Below are 13,780 nucleotides of genomic sequence, written 5' to 3' on the forward strand. Positions count from 1 at the left end.
TTTTTGAGACAGGGTCCTGCTCTGTCACCCAGGCTGGAGTGTAGTAGTGCAATTATGGCTCACTGTGGCCTCAACTTCCTGGGCTCAAGCCATTCTCTCACTTCAGCCCCCTGAGTAGCTGGAACTACAAGTGTGCACCACCATGCCTGGCTAATTTTTTAGTTTTTGTAGAGATAGGGTCTCCCTATGTTGCCCAGGCCAATCCTGAACTCCTGGGCTCAAGTAATCATCCTGCTTCGGCCTCCCAAAGTGCTGGGATTACAGGCATGCACCATCATACCCGGTCTGTAGTTTTAAGCTGCTATGTTTTGGGGTAATCCGTTACACAGCATGATATGACCAATACAATGGTTAAGAACACAAAACCTGATTAGATTGGCAACACCTGCCCACCCCTCAGTGACTCACTGACACATACACACACACACACACACACACACATACAAACTCTCTCTCTCTCTCTTTCCCTTCTGAGTTAACCAATAGGAGCTAATTTTTTTTCTATGAAAAGGACAGGAAAAGTTAGATGAATGTGTAAGTTGAACAAATATTAATGATAGAAACTAACAGCTCTGAAAACTCTGATTACACTTAATCCTTTGAAGATGATTTTCTGATATGCATAGCAGCGGGGACACAAGGCTGAGGAACAAGTTGTTAGTCACCCAATACTTTGACCAGTAGATATTATCTAAGTTTGAGTTGTTTCTCCAAAAACAACTGAATGACAATGAAGAAAGGGTATTTTGAGGATTAAACTTCCAAACTGACCCAGTTAAACTCAGAAGGCTATAAATAGGACATTCCCAAGGGAGAGCCTGCTTACCTGGCACATAAGCCAAAGAGCTGTAGCCATCTGGCAAAGGAAAGGTTAACTCTATTGGTTGTGAGCCCTCATTGCCTATGGCCAGTTGAACCAGTAGAACAGCCATGGACACCTGCAAGTTTAGGCAGTTTTGTAGCATTTGTGGCTCTGTCATGGCAGTCTTGGTAGAAAGATAGATAGTCATCAATCGTTCAAACTGCTCACGAAGATTGTCAGCAGCAGGGCTAGAACTTTGCTGAGCATCCCGCCACGCAACCTGCAGCCGATGCAGATTTTGGTTGATTTTTACCATCTGATCATGCAACCTGCCCCCAAGAAAGCAGAAGAGAGTGGGTCAGGGAAAACAGAAAGTCATACACACACACACACACACACACACAAAAACCAAATAAAAAATAAAAAAAAACCACCTCAATTATTTATCTAGTCTTCTCTTTAAGGATAGTAGGGAGTTGCAGTTGCAATGACACAGAAGGCACTCACAAAAGTTTTTGACAGGACACAGGCAGGGTGCACAGCAATGTATTCAACATAATCAAAGCTAATTGCAAATAGTTAGCAGGCTTCAGTTGAAATACACTATCCAAACAAAGGCAGCTTGGTTGAGTAGGGTGTAGAATGGGCTGTTACTACATAAAATAAATCAAAGTACAAGAAGCCCAGCAGGATAGTTTTACATCACATGAGGGCAATGATCATACTTTGATGCAATGATCATACTTTGATGGGGTTATATGGATAGTCTTTCTTCGGTTAGTAGAAAACTAAGCTGGTGAAAAGGGACTCTAGATTAGTAATGACCACATATAAACTAGTAGCCACCTGAGATGCAATCTAAGAGCAGCTTCCAGCACTCTGTTGTTCAATATTAAATTAAATTATTCTTCAGAAAAGGTCAGCCTAATATTCTCTACTGAAAGGAAGACACATAATTCAAAGTTATGGATAATAGTCCAAAATCATTTCCTTTGGCTCTGTAGATAATGTCTTGGCTAGTTAATATTGGGAAACTAGATGATACTCATTTTTTGTTTGAACCTAGGCAGTTGAGCAGGTTAAGCACATGCTGAACTTTTATCTACTGTCTTATTTAAAATGTCTATGATGGAGATTTCTCTCTAAAGATATAATTTCATTCCTCCAGCAATGTGTTGACTGAGTAGTTTTGAAAAATGCTCTGCCTCAATTCAGGTATCTTGAGAAGGTATTAAAAATTGCTATTCCTAGTGTCCCTTTCTATGACTGCGTTGCTGTTTTCTCCCTCTACTTATACATGTCATAATCAGCTAAATCAGAGGAAAACAAATTACAGAATAATGAACAGCCAGAACCAGAACTGTTTTTGGAAGTCATACATTCTAGTTCTAAAATCTTCACATATTCTAGAATCTTCTTTATCTAATGTCTTTTGTGGTCCTATTGATCTCATCAGACTCCCTTATAAACATTTCCTTAATTTTTGCCATTTTTGTCTCTCTATAGAGTTAGAACTTGGTCTTTTTTTTTTTAATTAATTAATTATTATTTTTTTTTTGAGACAGATTCCCGTTCTGTTGTCCAGGCTGGAGTGCAGTGGCATGATCTCGGCTCACTGCAACTTCCGCCTTCCAGGTTCAAGCAATTCTCCTTCTTCAACCCTAACCCTAACCCTAACCCTCCTGAGTAGCTGGGACTACAGGCACGTGCCACCAAGCCAGGCTAATTTTTTGTATTTTTAGTAGAGACGGGGTTTCACCGTGTTAGCCAGGATGGTCTTAATCTCCTGACTTTGTGATCTGCCCGCCTCGGCCTCCCAAAGTATTGGGATTACAGGCGTGAGCCACTGCGCCTGGCCAAACTTCATCTTTTATCACCAGGAGTAGTAATGAATTTTTTTTTTTTTTTTTTTTTTGAGACAGGGTTTCACTATGTTGCCTAGGCTGGAGCGCAGTGGTGCAATCTCAGCTCACTGCAGTCTCAACATTCCGGGCTCAAGAGATCCTCCCACCTCAGCCTCGCCATTAGCTGACACTACAGGCACATGCCACCATGCCCAGCTAATTCTTGTATATTTTGTAGAGACGGGGTTTTGCCATGTTGCCCAGGCTGCTCTCAAACTCCTGGGCTCAAGTGATTGGGCTGCCTCGGCCTCCCAAAGTGCTAAGGATTACAGGCATGAGCCACCACACCTGGCCAGTAATGAAAATCTAAGAGCAGAAAGTACAATATAAAATGAAAACAATTCCACTTTCCCAGATCATAACAGAAAGACAGCGATTTAATTTTTAAAGTTTAACAGGTCAAAAGTTAAAAACAGGTCAGGCACAGTGGCTCATGCCTATAATCCCAGCACTTTGGGAGGCCAAGGTGGGTGGATCATCTGAGGTCAGGAGTTCGAGACCAGCCTGGCCAACATGGCGAAACCCCATCTCTACTAAAAAAATACAAAATCAGCTGGGCATGGTGGTGCATGCCTGTAATCCCAGCTACTTGGGAGGACGAGGCAGAAGAATTGCTTGAACCCAGGAGGTGGAGGTTGCAGTGAGCAGAGAATGCGCCACAGCACTCCAACCAAGGTGATAAAAGCGAATATCTAACAATAAAAGTTAAAAACAAATTTAAGGAATCTGGACAAAGCTGATTCATGAAACACAAATAAATTCGTACAATGCCCCTTTTCTATTAGATTTTAATGTGAGCCTTTAGAATAAGCTCAGATTATATCTCTAAGACTCTCCCTCTCTTTTTTTTTTTAAGAGACAGGTTATCACTCTGTCACCCAGGATGGAGTACAGTTGCACAATCATAGCTCACTGTGGCCTCCATCTCCTCGGCTAGAGCAATCCTCCTGCCTCAACCTCTGGAGCAGCTAGGACTACAAGCATATGCCACCATGCCTGGCGATTTTTTTTTTTTTTTTGGTAGAGATGGGGGTCTTTTTTGCCCAGGTTGGTGGTCTTAAACTTCTGGCCTCAAGCAATCCTTCTGCCTTGGCCTCCCAAAATCCTGAGATTAAAGATGTGAGCTTCTGTGCCTGGCCAAAGACTCCATTTCTACCTTTCGGTTATCAACACAACTCAACTGTTTTTTCCTAATGACATCAGAGGAGTTACCTGTGAAATCCCAAGTACAAGGTGTACTCTGTCAGGGCAAGGTTCTCTGTTACAAGGTTGTAGTTCTGTGGAAACTTTGGCTCCTGTACAGCTGGGATCAAACAGGTTTCTTTGTCCAAACCTCAAAGAGGTTTAAAAAAAAAAAAAAAAGACAAAACAAGGGTAAATGTCTTGTCACAGACATCCATCTTGGTCTCCAGTCTTCTCTTACACTCATTCAATTTCCATACTGTTAGCAGTGATATCTTCTTAAAAACATATCTTGTCATACTAGTTCTTTGTCTAAATATATCTTTTGGCTTCTCACCGTCTACAGAAATACAGTTAAATCTTTTTCACTTGACCATGAAATCACCAAAAATTAACAGGAATAATACTATAGATTGTTTCAAGTGATAGGCAATAGATCATTTGTATTTATTTTGTGTTTTTCTGAATTTGATTATTTGCTTTTGAGCAGTTATCAAGTTTACAATTAGAATTATAAAACTGGAATGAAATATACCAAAATTAAGAGTGATTTCACTTAGAGGGGTAGGATTATGAGTCATTTCTTTTCTTTTCATTTCTCTGTACTGTTTTCTCCAATCCAGCCCCAACTACCTTCCTCCCTTGACCCATTTCCTCCCCAACTCAACCCCATCTACCCCTTGCCCTAGCCACACTGAGCCTCTCACCATTCCTTAGTCAAGACTTTCCATAGTTTTATACCTTTACACTTGCTTTTCTCTCTGTATAAAGGGACCCTCTTGCTTCTTTGCCTGGTAAAACATAACTTGTCTCTTAAGACTCAGCTATGAAGACCTCCAACTTCTGCAGAATTGATTGTTTACTCCCTCCTCTGTGCTCACACAGCTTAGCCCTATACCACATTATAATTATCTGTTAATATATCTGCCTTCTGGAGCCTGAGTTCAAAAAGGATGAGGACTCTGCTTTATTCATTTTTATGACATATGAATGAATGAACATGCAACACTGCCAAATCCAGAGAGAAGGTCTCACTAAAGTACAACATTTAAAAGCTACCAGGTGTTTTTTTTTTCCTCTCAAAAATCTGTCTTTAAAAAATTTCGGCTGGGCACATTGGCTCACGCCTGTAATCCCAGCACTTTGAGAGGCTGAGGCGGGTGGATCATGAGGTCAAGAGAGCGAGACTATCCTGGCCAACATGGTGAAACCCCATCTCTATTAAAAAAACAAAAAATTAGCTGGGTGTGGTGGCACGCACCTGTAGTCCCAGCTACTCAGAAGGCTGAGGCAGGAGAATTGCTTGAACACGGGAGGCAGAGATTGCAGTAAGCCGAGATAGCGCCACTGCACTACAGCCTAAGCGACAGAGTGAGACTCTATCTCAAAAAAAAAAAAAATCTAAATAGCTCTTGTTTCTGCCTCATCTTTTTTGAGAAAGGAACTCTATGAAAAAGGATAAGGGAGTGAATGCTTTACATGTTACACATACACACACACACACAGTTTTGAGAAGCCTGGTTCTCCCCTACCTCTCATGTGTACATTTTTAATTTTTCGTTCTTCATCATTCAACTCCTTGAGGGCACAGTATGTGGGATTAAAGGTGAGGAGCCGAGAGGATCTGGGTTTGCAAAATGGCTGGCACAGCTTCAGGAGAGCAGCACCCAGATTCAGAAAGAAGGCATCCGAGGCATACATTTGGAAAAAGATTTCTGGCATCTGATTGGCCCAAATCTTAGTGCGGCCTGCATTTGCATGCAAACAGTTTCCAAGCCAGGACAAGATACAGTGTTTGGTTTCTGGAGAGAGCTGGAGTAAGTTCTTCAGCATCTGGTAGATCTTTTCGTGGAACTGAGCCATGAACTGTTCAACCAGAAAACACAACCACAGAGCGTTCCAGTTTCACAATCCTAATATTTTTTATTCCCAAACCTTAGCAACTGGCAGTTTCTAAAAAGATGCTAATCCTAATCTTTCCCCTCACTCTCTGTGTCTTATCCCCTAATTTGATTTTAAAATATATTTCTGGGCACTTATAAGAGATTTTCTGATCGGCTGCCAAACTGTAGATGACATTACATAGTATTAGAGCATAGGTCTGTAAATTTTTTCTGCAAAGGGCTAGACGGTAAGGATTTCTGGCATTACTTGCCATACAGTGTCTGTAGCAATTATTCAACTCTATCACTGTAGCGTGAATTCAAACCACAAACAATACATATACTAATGGGCATGGCTATGTTCAATAAAACTTTATTTATAAAAACAGGTGGCAGGCCAGATTTGGCCACTGCTAGTTTGCCATGCCCTGCCTTAGAGAGTTGTAATGATTAATGAATAGGAGACTGAAACTAATAAATAAGAGACTTAAATCCCCAATTCAATCATTTAAATGCCTCATGTTGGCCAGACCTCTACTATAATTTATGTGAAGAAGCCCAAATAGAGAGGGCATAGGTTAGACAGGAAAAGGAAGAAAAACTGGGTTTATAAGCTAGAGTTCAGTCAAAAGGTTTTCAGAGCTAAAGGTATAGCTCAGTGAGAAAAATGAGCGTTGCGGGGAAGTAGCTGTAGCAGTGCTACAGCAAAGGGTAAGGAGTAGCAGCAGCTCATTCTTACCCCACACAAAGGTTTATCCTCTGTTCTTAGCATATGTTAAAAAGAGGGCTTTTTTTTTTTTTTTTTTTTGAGACAGAGTCTCATTCTGTCATCCAGGCTGGAGCGTGATGATGCAATCATGGCTTACTGAAGTCTTGACCTCCCAGGCTCAAGTGATCCTCCCACCTCAGCCTCCCGAGTAGCTGGGACGACAGATGCTTGCCACCACGCCCAGCTAAGTTTTGTATTTTTTTGCAGAGATGGGGGTCTCACTGTGTTGCCCAGGCTGGTTTCAAACTGAACTCCTAGGCTCAAGCAATCCTCCCACCTTGGCCTCCAAAGTGCTGGGATTACAGGCTTGAGCTACCACACCTAGCTTTAATTTATTTATGTGATGTAAAAGCCAACTAGATCAATTTGCTTTCCCAGAGAGGCTTAAGCAGCCTTATCTGTATCTGCTTTCTGAGAAAACTATTTTAAGATCAGGGGGCTGGGATACCCTGGTAAACAGTTCCACCTGATGGATGTTGGCCTCCTGTACTTTGATCTCCTGGGGGCTGGAACGAGATGGATTCAAAAGTAGCCATGATTTTCTACAACACCCGGAGTCTTTAATAAGCAGGAGATATTCAGAATTATTCCCAGCAAGGTCTTCTGGTACATTTGCCCATTGGTAGGGTCCTTGGGCTGAATGTATTCTACAAAAACCTGTAAGAGAAGACAAGTCCTGCTTATTCGTCTGCATGGTGAGATAAGGTGATGGGGTGGGAGGGCCTCAGAACAGTTAAGTTGATACAACAACCAAGCTATCTTTTTCTTATTTTATAGGTAATATTACAGTGTCTTCAGGATAGGGAAGCATAATGTATTACACATCTAGCTCAACTGAATATATATCATCTTTCAGACCTACCTTTGCCGTATCTTTTTGCCTAGTGAAATAGAGAAGAATATCCAGATACGCATACAAAAGGATCTGACAGAGCTCGAGATCTTTTATTCGGCCCAATAAAATATCAAACACTGGAATCATGACTTCTGGAAATGTTCGAACTTCCTCATCCAATATCAAGGCTTCAATGACCTCTTCCAGAAATTCAGTTACATCTTCAAAATCTAACAGAAGACAAATGAGAGAGAAAGGAGGGCACAAGATTTTTTATATGCCTTTACACGCTAGCTCTTTACTTTCAATAATTCTTTTTTTTTTTTTTTTTTAAGAGATGGGGGTCTTGCTTTTTTGCCCAGCCTGGATTGTAGTGGCTATTCACAGGTGTGATTATAGCACACTACAGCCTCAAACTCCTGGGCTCAAGGAATCCTTCTGCCTCAGCCTCCAAAGTAGATGGGACTACACGGGTGTCCTACCATGGCCGGCTTTATTCTACTGGTACTCAACCTCAAAGATCAAGATGCGAGCCCTCTTCCTTAATCTGTACCAGAACCATAATGGCTCTGAGACTTTCTAATGCAATTAGTGAAATTTTAAATCTGAAAATCAAAATGTAGAAGCTTACAGATTTTGCTCATGTACTCACGGGCTCCCTGGATGGCTTCTAACATCAAATCTACCAGTTGCTCATGGATGTTTTGGTCAACATAGATCTCCGGGGTGAGAAGAACTGTTCGGGTATTAGACACAGTGAGGTTTCTGCACTGCACTGCAAAGGGTAGCAGGTTCTCTGGAACTTTGGTAATCTGTAAACAGCATGAAGAAAAGAGCACATAGTCTAACTCTAATCTGGAATGAAAGTAGACATAGTGAATAGAATAGAAGAGACAGACTGGTCTCCTGTGGATGCTTGAAAATTACTTAGAGATTCAATCCTTGGCTTAAGGAATCATCTATCTGCCTATTTAAAATTCCAATCCTGGAAATGTCAGGCTTAGCCTACTCTAATATTTACATCTCAGTGGAAATGAATTCATGAATCCTTTTCTGTTTTTTGAGACAGAGTCTCGCTATGTCACCCAGGCTGGAGTGCAGTGGTGTGATCTCAGCTCACTGCATCCTCCACCTCCCAGGTTCAAGTGATTCTCCTGCCTCAGCCTCCTGAATAGCTGGGATTATAAACGTGTACCACCACGCCTGGCTACTTTTTGTATTTTTAGTAGAGAAAAGGTTTTGCCACATTGGCCAGGCTGATCTCGAACTCCTGGCCTCATGTGATCCGCCTGCCTTGGCCTCCCAAAGTGCTGGGATTACAGGAGTGAGCCACTGTGCCCAGCCTCATGAGACTTTTTTAAGGATGCGATTTCTAAGGAGGTTTTAAGAGAGAATAGGAGGCACTAGTTAACTGGGAAGAAGGGTGGACCCCAAGATACAGAAAGCAGAGACTAAAGCTTTAGTGCATCTGATATCCAGTGTTCTAAACATACTATGACATATATAAATTGATATAAAACCTTTACTGTCCCTGATATTCAGTTCTAGACATACTATGACATATATAAATTGATATAAAGACTGATCCAACTCTGGCCTACATGCTAAAGTCATACCCAAGAGGACAATATGGTATTCAATGGGGATTATTCCTTTACCTCTTCCTTGGCTCTCTGGAAGCAGGAGTAAAGGTAACAAAAAATGTGCCTCTCCCCTGCATCTCGATCAGCAGAGAGATTTAGCGTTGTAGAAGAAGTCATGTTAATTAAGTGGTTGCCTGGATCTTGAAGTAATAAGCGAGCGAAGAGGGCCTATAAAGAAAAACAAACAAAAATACTAAACTATTGCAAAATTAATCTTAGAACATTAAGATGTAAAAGGTAATTCTGATACAGGTTATTAGCAAGAATCACAGATTTGAATGTAGAGTGAAGGAGAAAAAAAGGGCCCTGTATCTTTTTACTTTAGAAAATATCAGAAAATTATGGTGTATATAAAGTTATCCTAAACCAAGCCTCAAGTGTCTAATATAGCCCCAGCATAGAGTAGGCATTAAAAGACTATTTGTTGAATGGTGCTGAGATCAGTGATTAAACTTAAATGTGAAATCTACTATTCTGTGTGATTGCTGATCTCATTCAGACTTATATAAAGATACTCTAAATGTGAAGTTAAACTGCAAGGTGTCAACTGTCTTTCCTACCAAACTTTTATTCTTTCAATGTTACTCAGGCACCTGCAAGGTACAACGCACTGTTTTTTTAAAGTGCTGTGGTTTACATGTTTGTCTCCAACAAAATTCATGTTGAAATTTGATCCCCATGTGGCACTGTTGGAGGTGGGGCTAGCGGGAGGTATCTGGGTATGGAAGCGGATCCCTCATGAACTGCTTGGTGCTATTCTCAAGGTGGTGAATGAGTTCTTGCTCTCACAAGACTGGATTAATTCTCATAGGAATGGATAAATTCCCTCCAGAGTGGGTTCTTATTAAGCCAGGACAACTCTCAGGTTTTCTCCTCTTTGCATGTGTCCTCATCGTATGTGTCCTTTGCTGACCTCCTCTACCACACTGTGAGGCAGCACAAAAGCCGTCACCAGCGGCCAGGGACATGCCCTGAAACTTCTCAGCCTGTAGAACTGTGAGCTAAAGAAACCTTTCTTTATAAATTACTGCTTCGGTGTTCTTTTTTGTTTTTTTTCTATAGACAAGTCTTTCTTGCTCTGTCGCTCAGGCTGGAGTGCAGTTGTGTGACTATGGCTCACTGCGGCCTCTGCCTCCCAGGCTCAAGCAATCCTCCCACCTCAGCCTCCTGAGTAGCTGGGACTTCAGGTACATGCCATCACAGCCAGTTAATTCTTTGTATTTTTTGTAGAAACATGGTCTTGTTGTGTTGCCAGGGCTGGTAACTCTTGGCCTGAAGAGATCCTCCCAAAGTGCTGGGATTACAGGTGTGAGCCACTGTGCCCAGTCACAGGTATTCTTTTATAGCAACACAAAACAGACTAAGATAGAAAGGATATAAAGAAGAAAAAGTGATGAGCCTTGTCCTTAAGAACTTAAGTTTAATAGGGGAGATAAGACAGGTACATAAGAAAGCTGCAACATGAGATAGAAAGTGACAATTCCATAAGAGATTCAGAGGCTGATTATTCTAGGTACCCAGAGAAGGGAGTAACACTTTTATTTGGCAAGGCTTTGTAATTTTTTTTTTTTTTTTGAGATAGAGTCTTGCTCTGTTGTCCAGGCTGGAGTGCAGTGGTGTGATCTCGGCTCATTGCAACCTCCACCTCCTGGGTTTAAACCATTCTCCTGCCTCAGCCTCCCAAGTAGCTGGGACTACAAGCACCTACCACCATGCCCAGCTAATTTTTTGTATTTTTAGTAGAGATGGGGTTTCACTGTGTTAGCCAGGATGGTCTCGATCTCCTGACCTCGTGATCCACCTGCCTCGGCCTCCCAAAGTGCTGGGATTACAGGCGTGAGTCAATGTGCCTGGCCAAGGTTTTGTAATTAAGAAGGCATTTTAACTGGTTCTTAGAGGATGGGTAGATTTGGACATGTGGCCATGGTAGATAAAAAGATTCCAAAAGAGGAACACCACAATGTTAGAGATGCACATCCAGGTTAATTGGCCTTCTACTGGTTAAAAAAAAAAAAAAGAGACATGGATGGACATATCGACACAAGCATAAGTTGGAGAACAGTGAGCAGAGTTCAGGTGCATAGCTAATTTTTGCTAAGGGTACACATTAGGAACATAAGAATATTACCTGCTCAACGTTGCTCATATCGAGCCAGTCTTGATCTTCTAGCTCTACTGCCATTTCTTCCAAATACACACAACGGCTGGGGATGCCATTCCCGCTTTTCAAGCTGGGATCACCTGGGAAATAGTTTCAATATGATAGGTTAAGGATTACGCTTTTGTCTTATACAGACAACTGATCTTGACAGCATCACTCTTGAACTGCAAATCTGACTCAGGAATACCAGAATGATCCTGATACACAAAGCAACATCTAAAGATTCAAATCTTTTTTTTTTTCCCCTCTAGTCATAGAGAATGGGATTTGTTATAAACCTAGCATCATGACATTTAAAGAGTAAATCCCAGACATCAGTACCAACCTTGGGGTTTAACCACAGACAGGGCACAGAGGGCAAACGCTCTCTGATGCCTCTGAGGGCTCCCATCTGAATATTCAGGTTACCTCTGAGAAGAAAATCAGTTTGGCTACCATTCCATGTCCCTTTTAAGGTAGTAAAGGCAAGTAGCTATATAGTGCAGTCAGTATTGAAACGGTAACAACAGATCTGTGTCTAAATACTGCTTTTAGGTCATACCAAAAGTTTCACTGAAATATAAAGCCTGAGTTTCAGGGAGTGCAGTGAGTAGGTTTGTATCTAACCATTAGCTGTGATCGGTTTCTAAGAGCAAGCCCCTAGCCCACGCTCAAATAGGAAGGGTAGAATCATGAAGAGATTGGCTACAAGTTTGTAACTCACTGTTGTCCAGAGTAATAAGGAAGATCCTTTGGATCATGTGATTGATGTTGAGTTGCTCACATATTTCTTGCTGTGATCGGAATGAGCGGCTAATCTCAGCCACAGAGTAATCGAATTCATCCAGGCTCTCTGACACGCTATTATCCGAGTCATCTGGACTAGCTGGGAGTTCATCTGCCAGAAAATGTATACTGTTAAATGTTACAACCCTTTCTTTAAGAGAGAATCAAGCATACTACCAAAAATAATAAATGTAACCAAGAGGATGATAATATTGGATGTAAAACAAGCTAATCATCTAATTAGTGAACATCTCAAGTCAGGGAAGTTAAGTACAGGGTTTTGAAATTCCTGGCTATAAATCCTACCACATTTTACAAAGCAAAAGTTTTATTTCTATCCATAATTATACTCCACACTGCCAGAAATAGCAATATGTTATCTTCTCTACAGAATCCTAGTGAACAAAGAATTGCCTAATAGATCAAAATGCCTTTAATTATTTTAAATGTATGGCTTTTCTCCCTGATTTTAAGAGATCACATTTGTTTTAATAGTTCTTAACTGTACAGAAAAATATAGTAGAGAAAGTCTCCTGAACCAATTCCCTAAAGACACTTAACAGTGTTCAGGAATTTTTTCTATTCTGGTGCTAATAGTCATTACTATCTTTTTAATTTTTTTTTAAAAATGGGATACTATACATAGCTCTTTTCAGCTTGCCTTTTAATCAGCACCAACGCCTTTCCCTGTTAGGCCATTTAGAGGCCTACCTCATTCTTTTTAATGGCTGTATTGTATCATATCTCTTGCATGCCCTGTGATTTATGTAGCTACTTTCCAACTGATGAACAATAGGGTTGTTTCTAATATTTCATGATTTTAAATCCTGCACTGAATACAACTTAACTCTTTTTGTTTACTTGTATGAGTATTTCTATAGGATAAATTCACAGTAGCAGAACTGCTGGATGAAAGAGCTTGAACATTTAAAAAGTTAACATTTACTGCCAGGCACAGTGGCTCACGCCTATAATCCCAGCACTTTGGGAGGCCAAGGCGGGCGGATCACGAGGTCAGGAGATTGAGACCATCCTGGTTAACATGGTGAAACGCCATCTCTACTAAAAAATACAAAAAATTAGCCAGGTATGGTGGCACACACCTGTAGTCCCAGCTACTAGGGAGGCTGAGGCAGCAGAATCGCTTAAACCTGGGCGGCAGAGGTTGCAGTGAGCCGAGATCGTGCCACTGCCTTCCAGCCTGGGTGACAGAGCGAGACTTCGTCTCAAAAAAAAAAAAAGTTAACATTTACTACCAAGTTACCCTCAAAGAAACTGTTCTGATTTGCATGCAAACCCAACAGTATATAAGAGAGTGCCTGTTTGAATCTTCACACATTTTATAGGTAAAAAAACTATTTTTTTTTTTTTTTGAGACGGAGTCTTGCTCTGTCGCCCGGGCTGGAGTGAGTGGCCGGATCTCAGCTCACTGCAAGCTCCGCCTCCCGGGTTTACGCCATTCTCCTGCCTCAGTCTCCCGAATAGCTGGGACTACAGGCGCCCGCCACCTCGCCCGGCTAGTTTTTGTATTTTTTTAGTAGAGACGAGGTTTCACCATGTCAGCCAGGATGGTCTCGTGATCCGCCTGTCTCGGCCTCCCAAAGTGCTGGGATTACAGGCTTGAGCCACCGCGCCCGGCCAAAAACTATTTAATGGTTGTTTTAATTGGCATTTCTCTAATGATTGATGATAATAAATTTTTTAATCATTTGGTTATAAGTTGTCTGTCACATCTTTTGTACCTTTTTTTCTTTCTTGTTCTTCTTTTCTTATTGATGAAATTCCTTCTATTTTTATTTTTTTAAAAAAACTTCTGTCCTCAAAATCTGCTTCCAT

At 41.3% G+C, this 13,780-nt stretch overlaps 1 protein-coding gene across 1 annotated transcript in view; it reads right to left on the reverse strand.

The window, feature by feature from the left end:
- UBE4A (ubiquitination factor E4A) overlaps positions 1-13,780 on the reverse strand; it is a 46,893-nt gene that overhangs the window by 20,715 nt on the left and 12,398 nt on the right. Inside the window, 10 exon segments of the mRNA XM_017883067.1 lie at positions 827-1,131; positions 3,919-4,039; positions 5,421-5,754; positions 7,007-7,065; positions 7,068-7,197; positions 7,403-7,605; positions 8,028-8,187; positions 9,034-9,186; positions 11,147-11,259; positions 11,883-12,056. Coding sequence (XP_017738556.1) covers positions 827-1,131; positions 3,919-4,039; positions 5,421-5,754; positions 7,007-7,065; positions 7,068-7,197; positions 7,403-7,605; positions 8,028-8,187; positions 9,034-9,186; positions 11,147-11,259; positions 11,883-12,056 — 1,752 coding nt within the window.

This window comes from Rhinopithecus bieti, unplaced genomic scaffold (assembly GCF_001698545.2).
Source record: "Rhinopithecus bieti isolate Rb0 unplaced genomic scaffold, ASM169854v2 scaffold_11964, whole genome shotgun sequence".
Lineage (NCBI taxonomy): Eukaryota > Metazoa > Chordata > Mammalia > Primates > Cercopithecidae > Rhinopithecus > Rhinopithecus bieti.